This window comes from Indicator indicator, chromosome 24, assembly GCF_027791375.1.
Source record: "Indicator indicator isolate 239-I01 chromosome 24, UM_Iind_1.1, whole genome shotgun sequence".
In the NCBI taxonomy this organism is placed as follows: domain Eukaryota; kingdom Metazoa; phylum Chordata; class Aves; order Piciformes; family Indicatoridae; genus Indicator; species Indicator indicator.
The window spans coordinates 15,687,505-15,697,837 of NC_072033.1; the positions used below are offsets into that span (position 1 = coordinate 15,687,505).

The following is a 10,333-nucleotide window of genomic DNA, read 5'->3' on the forward strand; positions in this document are numbered from 1 at the left end:
CCGAGGGCGGGGGGAGGGGGGCGCAGAGCAGCCCCTTCCCACCACCTCCCCTGCTGCTCCCTGCAGCTTCTCCCTGGTTGCCTCCAGCTCCTTTGATCGTAGCCCATCCGCATCTCCCCTTCCCTTGTCTTTGAGAGGCGCTGAGACCAAGGCAGCCCTTCAGCCCCCAGCCCCCGGCGCTGGGGGGGGTCCAGCAGTGGTGCTGGGCAGGGAAGGTTCAGGAGGTGTCCCAGCCCTGCAGGGTCCTCTAGATCACTTTGAAGAGAATAAAACAGACTTATTTTTGCATGGGTGAGTGCGTGCGTGTGTGTAGCTGTGGCATTAATATAAGGTCCCCCCGCAAAAAAGCCAGACCGAGGGTCCAGGCCCCCCCACCCAACCCTCTCCCCCTGCCCTGTCCCCAGCGTGCTCAGGTCCCCTGCAGCCCACCCCAGGAAGGTGCAGGCTGCTGGGTGGGATGGAGCTTCCCAGCAGCATCCCCATCCCATCCCTGCTTCCTCCAGCCTGAGCTCATCCCTGGGGGGGGGGGGGGGGGGGGGAAGGCAGAGGCTGGGGGCACCCTTGCAGTGTGTGTGGCCCACCCCTTACCCTATATGCCCAGACAGCAGCTGCTGGGGGCTGAGAGCAGAAGGGGATGAGGATGGGCAGGCCCAGGGCTGTGCCCAGTGTGAAGGGATCTTCCCCCTCCTCTTCCTCTGAATGTAGATTGCTGTGGGGCACTGTGTGCCCCCCCCCCCATGCCTACTGGCAAAGGAGGGAGGCAGGTGAGGGGGGGCACTCTTTGCCCTGGCACAGGAGGCTCTGCAGAGAGCCAGGGCAAGGAGCAGAGCTGGGAAGGGGTCAAAAGGGCAGTGGGCACAACTGCTGCCCATCACCAGGGTGGCAGCAGCCCCACCATGGGGACAGCAGCCCAGGGGAGGTGGGAGCAATGAGTGGCACTGGCTGAGTGCCATCCCTGCCCCCCCAGGAAGCCCCCCTAGGGACAGCAGGAGCTGTTGGGCTCTCCTGTGCTGCCCACATCTCTGGCAGTCCCTGTAGCACAGGCAGGTCCCTGTCCCCGCGGCGTGGCTGTGACGGGTGCATGCAGTGACAGTGACAGAGGTGACACAGGAGCCTGGCATCCCCCCCGCCTCCTGCCCCCCAGCCTCCTCCCCACGCTGCTCCTGCTGCCACCAGGGCAGGAAAGCTGCAGGCTTTGGGCTGAATCGAGCTTGGAGAGCCCCTGGTCCCTTCAGAGCCCGCCCAGGGCAGAGCCAGCTGTGCCCGCAGGCTCATCCAGCCATGCCCCCTGCCCGGTGCCCATCTGGCCGTGCCCACCCCGTGCCCGCTCTGCTGCCCCTCCCCAGTGGTTTTTAACCCCTCTGTGAATACTCTGAACGCTATTTTTGTTATCTTGTCTGTCCCTATTTATGTCTGGGGCCGTGCTCCTGCAGAGGCCAAGGTGGGATGAAGGGAGGGGAGGGCCAACCAGAAGGCTCCAAAGTTTTTGGGGTGGGGGTGGGAGGGGATTATGGGGGTGGGGGTGGGGTCCCACCTGGTCACCGGGCACGGACCGGCTGCTCCCGAGGGGTCCTGCTCGAGGTGGGGGTGGGGTTAGCAGTAGCCCCTTGAGCGCTTCGGGTTGCAGGTGCAGGTGAATCAACAAATAAACTTCTCCATGGAGCTGCTGCTGGTGCTGTCGGCTTTGTGAGGGGGCTGGGGGGGCTGGGGAGGGGAGGGGTGGATGAAAGGGTATGTGGAGGGAGGGGTGGGGGGTGGAGGAATAGGTAGATAGAGGGAGAGGTGGGTGGAAGAATGTGTGAAAGGGGGAAGGGGAAGGGGAAGGGGAAGGGGAAGGGGAAGGGGAAGGGGAAGGGGAAGGGGAAGGGGAAGGGGAAGGGGAAGGGGGGCAGATGGTGATGGATCCTCTCCCTGCCCAGGAAAGTATTGTGGAGCTCCAGGGTGGGTTTGCTGTTGTGCCAAGGGCAGGGCTGGCTTGGCATGGCACTGCCAGTCTCCATCCTGAGCAGGTCCCTGCCCACCCCTGCTGCTTTTCCCCATGCCCACCCTGTATCCTTGCAAAGGGGCTGAGGGAGCTCCTCCCTGGGCTGGGTCTGGGGGCCAGGGGCTCAGCACCACCGGGGTGCCATCCACAGCCGCGTTGGGGTGAGGAGGGAGGGGGCTTGGTCCCACATCCCCCCTGTATTCCTGGGGCTGTTCTTTGCCCATCACTGAGCTGGAAAAGGGGGAAACGCCCTCCCAGCACCCCTTTCCCTTGGGAGGAGACTGAATCGGACCCAGTTTGACCCCCGCCCGGATGGGGCTGAGCTTGCGGCGCTCCCTGCTTGCGGCTCAGCTCCCCCCACACGTCCCTTTCGCCCCCTCGGGGGCAGGAGGGCAGCGGCCGCAGCCGTGGGCCGGCGGGACACGGTGGGACCCACGGACACGAGCACCATCCCGTGGGCGTCGGGGGAAGCGGCCGGGCTGCAGCGTCCACTGCCGCGGGGGGCAGGGGACAGACGATGACCAGGACACACCGGCGGGTTGGGGGTGACACCCCAGGTCCCCAAGAGCCACCAGCGCTCACCTGAGCCCCCTCCTCCCTCCCCACCCCTGGACACCTGCTCCTCTGCACCCCAGCACAGGGGACAGGATCCCCCCACCCCAGCATGCCAAAGTCCCCTGCAGCTGGGGGGACTCCACGATGTCCCCTGCATGGGGGGACCCTGCCTGGGGAACCCGAGACACCCACGGGTGGCTGAGCCACGATCCCAGCTTTAATCCCACTGAGGAAACCCCCCCTCCCCGAGCCAGGAGGGTGTGATCAGGAGGTCCCACGGAGGGGACAATGGCAGCCACAGTGGCATCAGCTTGTCCTTGGCAGGGAGAGGGACACGGCTGGGGGGGTGGCAGGAGGGGGTCCCACGCAGTGAATCCCTCATGGCTTGTCCTGCAGGTCCGTGGAGATGAACACGAAGCCCTGGGGGGAGTCAGGGTGAGAGAGGGCACATGGGGGACATGGGGGGCAGCAGGGTGAGGGGACAGTGGTGGCACTCACCTCCTGCAGTGAGAGCTGGGGGTCCAGCAGGCCGAGGCCGTGTGGGATGGGCAGGGGGATGCCAGCCTGGAGCCGCTCTGGAGGGGGAGAGCAGGGCATGAGAGGGGGCAGCCTGGGGGGCAGCTGAGGTTAGGGACATGGGGACAGGATGGGGACAACACTCACTGTTTGCCCAGGGGACCCCAAAAAGCCACAGCCCAAACTTCAGGAGGTTCTCCAGCCTCTTCACCTGTGGGACGGGACAGGACAGGCAGCCCCTGAGCCCAGGCTGAGCCCCCCCCTCAGCACCCCCAGACTCTCCCAGAGCCATGCAGAGCTCAGTGCTCCCCAGGGCTGCCTCACCATGCCCCCAGCACAGCCACTCACCTCCACCGGGCCCACGTGTGATGTCACCTGTGTCACACTGAGCCTGGAGGGTGAGAAGAGGATGAGAGCCAGGTGTGGGCACAGGGCCTGTCCCCTCCCGGGGCACTGCTGGGAGCCCAGCAAATAGGGGCCAGCTGAAAGCCTGGCTGGGTGGCCAGTGACAGGGCAGCAGGCACAGCCAAGAGCCAGGGCAGGACAAGGGCTGAGCTGGGGGATGGGACTCAGGGAGGCAAATGACCCAAGGTGGGGAACAGGGGCAGGTCCCTGGGTACCTCCCAGAGAGGGCTGGACCCAGCATGGTGCTGGGGTCTCACCCAGTCAGCTTCACGGTGCCCCCCAGCCTGTTTCTGGTGATCCTTGGCTTCCCAGTCACATTGGCATCCTGCAGCAAGAAGAGATGTTGGGAAGAGCATCACTCCAGCATTGTCCAGCACCACCCAGTGCCATGCAGCATCACTCCAGCATCACCCAGTGCCATGCAGCATCACCCAGCATCACTCCAGCATTGCCCAGCATCACCCAGTGCCATGCAGCATCACCCAGCATCACTCCAGCATTGCCCAGCATGCCCCTATGCCATGGCAGCAGCCACTCACGATGTTCAGCAGGAAGGCAGGGACACGAGTGGCATTGGGCAGCACCACGAAGGCCTCAGCAGAGCCAAGGAGAGTCCCATGCAGGGCATGGGGGTGGCAGGTGACCAGGGGCTGCTGGCGTGCCCAGAGCTCCAGCTCCATGGGCTGGTCTGGGTAGCGCTCCTGCAGCTGTGGGGCACACAGGCTGGGCTGGCACAGAGCCACACTGGCACTGCCAGCACCGTGGGCACCAACCCCAGCTCCCAGCTGGTTCCCACAGCTCTCCAGAGCCCTCATCCGAGGAGGAGATGGAACATGGGCATGATGAGGTCCCATCAGCACCCTGCCCTGGGGCAGGGAGGGTGGTCCTGTGCTGCCTGAGTCCCATCCTGCCCATGTCCCATTTCCCCTGCATCCCAGCCCTTCTATGCCCCATCCTGCTTGATTCCATCCCTTGTCCTGTCCTAGTCTACCTCCATGCCATCCCATGTCCCTCCCACCTGCATCTTGTCACTCCTACATCCCATCCCATGTCCCATCCCATACTCTGCCCCTCCTGAATCCCATCCCATGTCCTCTCCTTCCTGCATCCCATTCCACTTCCATGGCATCCCATGCCCCATGACACCTACATCCTGTCCCTCCTACTTCCCATTCCACCTCTGAGGCACCCCCTGTCCCATCCTACCTGCATCCTGTCCCTCCTACATCCCATTCCATGTGACATCCCTCCTGTGTCCCACGTCTCCTGCATTCTGTGCACTGCTCCTGCATCCCATCCTACCTATGTGTATTCCAAGCTCTGGACCTCCTGCATCCCATTCCATGACCCATCCTGCCAGTGTCCTGGCCTACCCCATGTCCCACCTGTGTCCCCTTCTCCCTGTGTCACATTCCCACCCCCCACCCACCTCTGGGGAGAACAGCCTCATGCTCTTGGTCTTCAGCTGGATTGGGAACTGCCGTGGGAGCTGGAAGGCAGCAGAGGGGTCAGGATGGGCACAGGCGGGCACAGGGACACCCAGGGGGGGCAGTTGGGCCCCACAGCCATGGCTGGAGCTGTCCCTGTGTCCCTACCATGTGGCTGGAGATCCTCCTGCGCAGGGCCCCAGCCATGAAGTAGGTGAAGGTGGCAGAGTTGGCCACATGCTCAGTAACAGCCAGCAGCAGCATGGGCTCCTGTGCCATGGCCCCAGCTGTGGGCAAGGCCATGGGCAGGGACACAGGCAGGGGCAGGGACACGGGCAGGGACAAGGATGATCTCCACTGGAACTTGCCCACCGTGAAGAACTCCCCCTGCAGAGACAGACAGACAGATGGACACAAGGCTCAGTCAGGCACCCCTGTGCCCTGTACCTTGCCAGAGCCAGCCCAGGGATGCCCAGGATGACTTTACCTTGAGGGCGACGTCCCCGTGCTCTGCCCTGATGGTCGGTGGTCCCAGCAGGGAGTAGTCAAGGACAGCAAAAGGGTCCAGCTGGGTGGACACTGTGGGGACACAGAGGTGGTTGGGGGCAGTTGGAGCACCAGCCCCTCCTGCAGCCCTGATTTGAGGGGACAGACCCCCCCACCCCCCCACAGCAGGGTCCTGCAGACCTCCCTGGACTACCCTATACTGTCCCCTCCTGCCCCAACCCTGGCCCCCAGGGTCTCCTCACCCACCACTCATGTGCTTCAGGGCAGCCTCCAGCCTGTGGACACCTCTGTGGAGCTCAGAGCAGAGCTGGAAGCAGAGCAGTGCATCAGCAAACCCGGGGGTGGGGGTCCCCAAGCTGCTCCCTGAGCCTGCCATGGTGAGGGGACAGAGAAAACCTCCACACCCCATGGCACAGGGACCAAGCACTCACCTTCTTGTTCAGCTCCTGCCGCAGGGTTCTCTGCACCAGCGGTGCCAGCAGGTTGTAGAGCCAGCTGTGGGCACAGCAGGGTCCTCTTGTCACCCTGGGGTGCCTCACAGCCTCTCCTGGCCAGGGGCACCAGAGAGTCCCCATGTGCCAGAGACAGGAGGGGAATAGGGGTCCTGGCATCACCTGTACCCATGGCGAAACTGCATGTTCAGGTCGGTGCCCTGGGCATCGCAGCTGGCACTCCACACCCTGGGGCGGCCATCACCGTCGTCACCCACCCCCAGCACGGTCACCATGGCCAGGTCACTAACGAGCAGCTCCACGGAGCCCTTGTCCTGGCTGGAGACAGAGTGCTTGAGCACGGGGGACGGCCTCAAGCCACCCTGAGGCACCTGTGTGCCCGTCCCGGTGCCCGCTGCGGGTGAGGACTCACATGGCACCCAGCCGGGCTCCCCAGTCGGCGCTGAGGCGGACGCGGCCGTGCTGCACCTCCAGCTTCACCCCCACGTCCTCGACGAAGTCCAAGGTGGAGTCGTTCAGCTGCAGCTCCTGGATGTGGATCCTGCAGGGCACAGGCTGCCTGGGCTCAGGGCTGCGCCTGGCACAAGGCAGGGCTGGGGGCAGCGCTGGGGGCGGCGATGGGCGATGGGGAGGGACCTTACCGGGGCACATCATAGGAGAGCGTCCCCAGCAGCGGGAGGCGGTGGGAGCCGGTCAGGTTCAGCTCATGCTCCTTCTGCAGCAGCGACTGCACCAGCTCCAGCCCGAAACGCCGACCTGGGCAGAGCCAGGATTCACAGGCGGGCACCAGGGAGGGGTTGGGGTGCCAGTGGGGCAAGCAGTCAGGTCCAGGACACCCCTCCACTCCGCAGCCCTGGCAGTCTGGGCATCGTCCCCCGTCACCCCCTGCCCAGTTCCCCAGGGGATGGTTGGGGGTTGCAAAACTCACCGAATTCCAGTGCCCTGCGGGTCAGCCAGGCCTTGATGCCAGGGTTGGTGCCAGCGGTGGGCACACAGGCAGTCAGGAGGAGCAGCAAGAGGCAGAGCCATGTCGTCGGTTGTGTGCCCTGGGGACGGTGTTGGCACCTGGAGGCTGGCACAGTGGGCATGGCTGTGAGATGCCTGGGCACCATGGGCACCCCATCCACCTGCACCAGGGCTTATATTGGGCACAGGGAGCCCGGGGGTGACATCAGTGCCCTGTGCACACGCCAGGGCCACCCCGGTGCCCCTGCCACAGAAAGCCCAGCCTTGCCCAAGGGGTGACTCAAAGGGGAAGCCACTTCCCCTGGCCTTCCCCACTCGTGGCCATCGTGGGAGCAGAGGAAGGCAGGTTCCCACGCATGCCACCTCACCACTGCACCCTGCCTGGGGGGCTCAGGGAGCTGGGGGCATCGGCCAGGGCTCCCCAGGGGGTGAATGTGGCTGGCATGCAGGGACATGTGGCTGGATGTGGGGACAAGCAGGGAGCCAGCTGGGCCAGGACCTCAGAGGGCTTTGGCTGTGCCCATGCTGAGGGTGACAGAGAAGCCAGAGTCCCAAGAGGCTTTGGCTGTACCCATCCTGGGGATGAGAGAGGAGCCAGGGTCCCAAGAGGCTTTGGTTGTGCCCATCCTGGGGGTGACAGAGGAGTTGGGGGTCACATGAGTCAGTCCCAGGGCAGGGACTGCACAGCAAGGACAGGGCTTGACCCACTTCTCCCAGGGAGCAGCAGCTGCCCCCTCTTTGGGAAGGGCTCTGGAGACCCTGGGTGGGTCCACCTGAACCTCGGTGGGGGTCAGGATGGCCAGGACACAGTGGCAGCCCCAAGGGCCATGAGGTGACAGGAAGGTCAGGATGGTCAGAACAGGAGCAGAACTGTGCAGTCCCCCCAAGAAAGCACCAGCTGCAGGGGAAGACCAACCCATGTTCCCAACCCCACTGCCACTGGGACTGTCCCCAGTGGGTTGACGTCTCCATCTGGGTGGTGACATAGGCTGTGGCTGCCAGACATCCAGCTGCCCACCTGGATCCAGCCTGAGGACAGCACTGGGGACCCTTGCAGGGCAGGCAGGGCCCCATTCCAGCACAAGGAGGGGACACAGTGCCCACAGCCAGCCTCTCTGCAGGGACCACAGCCCCATGCAATGGACCTTACAGACTCCTCACAACTGGCTGCCCCCTTTCCAGGGACCCCAAGTGCCACCAGTGTCCCCAAGGCCAGCCCTGCCCCCCATCCCTGTGCCCACCACAGCCCCACCATCCCCTGCAGCAAACCTCACCGTGGCCAGCAGTGCCCTGTGCCATGGGAGCTGTGGGTCCTGCCGTGGGTGCCATCTCCTCCATGTCCCCAGGGCTGTCAGTAGCAGTGAGCAGCAGGGACTGGCTCTTGTCACCACTGTCCACCCCAGGGTGGCCAGGCTGGTCGGACCAGGATGTCACTTGGCTCCCGGATCCCTAATCCCTTCCGGGATGAATCAGGTCCCAGGAAAACACGAGAGAGCTGATGGGGCACAGATGACCGCAGGGCTGGGCCCTGCTGGGGCTCCCCAGAGCATCCCAGCACGTGCCAGGTGCTGCCAGCCCTGCTCCCCCGCCTGGGCCAGCTCCACACAACACCTTCCCCTGCTTACCCACTGTCCTGGCAGTGCCAGGCCCTGGGGCAATGCCACATCACGTCCTCATGCCCTGATGGATGGTAGCCAGGGCTGTACCACAAGGGCTCAGCCACAGGGCACACGGGGCTTGGGCAGGGGAACAGGTCAGAGCCTTGGGGACACACTTTGGCACCCAGGGAGCCCAAGCAGGGAGTCAGGGCAGAGACCTGAGGACACCTTGGCACCCACAGGGAGCCCCTTTTCCCATAGCTCCAGCTGGAGTTTCCACATCTCTTGGCAACAACCAGGCAAGGGTGGCACTTGGAAGCATGGCACAGCTATGGCTGCTGCACCGGGAAGAAGGAAGAACCCCAGGACCCTCCCTACCACTCCCAGCCCCAGAATAGCCCTCAGGCTCTGTTCCTGTGCCCAGGGCACGCAGAGCTCCTTCAGGGTCGCGGTTCAGGCTGGTCCATGCAGTGCGAGCAGGCACCGGGAGAGGGACCCACGGCACCGGCAGTGTCGTGCTCCGGGACCGGGAGGGAGCCGGCAGCTGCCGCGGCAATGAAGGACACCAGGGGGTGATGGAAGGGACACCGGTGGGGATAATAGAGGAGACCAGGGGGTGATGGAGGCGACTGATTCAATGGCAGATGCACCGCCAGGGCTGGTGGGACACCTTCATCCATGCATAGACGTCTGGAGCCTACAGACCCCCCAGATGTCCCCTGCTGCTGTGTCACAGCCAGAACAAGGCCACGTCCTGGTTCCCCAAGTCACCTGCCCATTCTCAGCACTCTGCCAGGGGGAGCTGCTGGGCTGGGAAGCCACGAGTGGGCACACATGGGCACGGACACACACACGAGCTGTGACTGTGCCAACAAACAAGCAAACGCTTGTGCCAAGGGACACACCCCACAGCCAGGGCTGCCCAACCCCTTACAGCCCCTGCAGGACAGGAAGGATTCCCAGTGGCTGGGGCAGCAGGACCCCTCCCACCCCCCAGTTTGCCCTCACCAGGCTCATGAACATGTGCTGTGGGAGGCACTGCGTCCCTGGGGACATGCTCAGGTCAGCTGCTGCCTGGGGCACCCCAAGACCACATGAATTGCACAACCTCTGATGCAATTTCCTCCACCCAAAAAGCTTCTCCAGCCCTGGCCCCACTGGCAGGGGGTGAGCTCAAACCACAGCACGGGGCATGCCAGGGCTTACACCAACTTTCCCTTGGGGCACCACCCCGGAGCTCACATCTGCTCTTGCTCAGGGCAGCAGAGCACAACCAGCCCCAAGGGCATCACCCTCACCCCACAGCTGCCTGCACCCCAAGCCTCAACCCTAACACAGGGGTGACAGTGGGAGCCCCAAGAACCCCATGTGGTATAGGTAGCTGTGCTGAGGAATGGGGCAAAGACAAGCCCACAGAGGTAAAAGTCACCACTGGCCAGGATCCCCACACACTCCATCTGGGCACAAGGCTCTCAGTACTACCTATTCCTTGTCATTGTCCCATCCAAGTGACTGCCCAGGTAGGACACATCCCCATGCTACAGAAATCGGGGTGCAAACCATCTTCCCCTCATATGCTTGGTCTGAGCCCCAGAGAGAAGTACAGGACTCTCTGGGGACACAGTGCTGTGACAAGCCACCTGCACAACCCAGCACACCTTGCCCCCCAACACAACAGGACACTGGCAGGGGCAACTGGGACCAACCTGTGGAACACTCCCTCCTTGGCACCACTACAGGGATGCAAGCCCAGTATCCCACAGTAAACCCACACAGCCTGTAGCAGTCCAGACAAGCTCCCTCCTCCAGTTTCATGCTTCCTGGAGGAAGGTCCCCAGGGCTTAGCCCATCCCAAAGCCCCCCCCGGAGGTAGGAATTGGAGCCGTGCTGGTCATCAGGGCTTGTTTAATAACAAAACTCCAG

At 63.9% G+C, this 10,333-nt stretch overlaps 1 protein-coding gene across 1 annotated transcript; it reads right to left on the reverse strand.

Moving 5' to 3' along the window:
• Positions 1-2,917: 2,917 nt before the first annotated feature.
• LOC128975102 (lipopolysaccharide-binding protein-like) lies at positions 2,918-6,934 on the reverse strand. The gene is made up of 15 exons (XM_054391897.1): positions 6,775-6,934; positions 6,488-6,602; positions 6,259-6,387; positions 6,009-6,164; positions 5,826-5,889; positions 5,641-5,701; positions 5,375-5,466; positions 5,056-5,274; positions 4,890-4,949; positions 4,000-4,167; positions 3,718-3,785; positions 3,404-3,446; positions 3,203-3,266; positions 3,038-3,114; positions 2,918-2,959 (listed from the first exon to the last, which is right to left on the reverse strand). Exons 1-15 carry the CDS (start codon positions 6,932-6,934, stop codon positions 2,918-2,920), a joined length of 1,518 nt encoding a protein of 505 aa, XP_054247872.1.
• Positions 6,935-10,333: the final 3,399 nt, after the last annotated feature.

Bases quoted from the DNA above. Each gene is read 5' to 3' on its own strand.
- LOC128975102 (XM_054391897.1), bottom strand. From the start codon at position 6,934: ATGCCCACTGTGCCAGCCTCCAGGTGCCAACACCGTCCCCAGGGCACA. The intron at 4,168-4,889 runs GTGGGTGGGGGG...TGTGCCCCACAG, and splicing joins TGAGGCTGTTCTCCCCAGAG to CTGCAGGAGCGCTACCCAGA. The intron at 3,786-3,999 runs GTGAGTGGCTGC...TTCTTGCTGCAG, and splicing joins CTGCCTTCCTGCTGAACATC to GATGCCAATGTGACTGGGAA.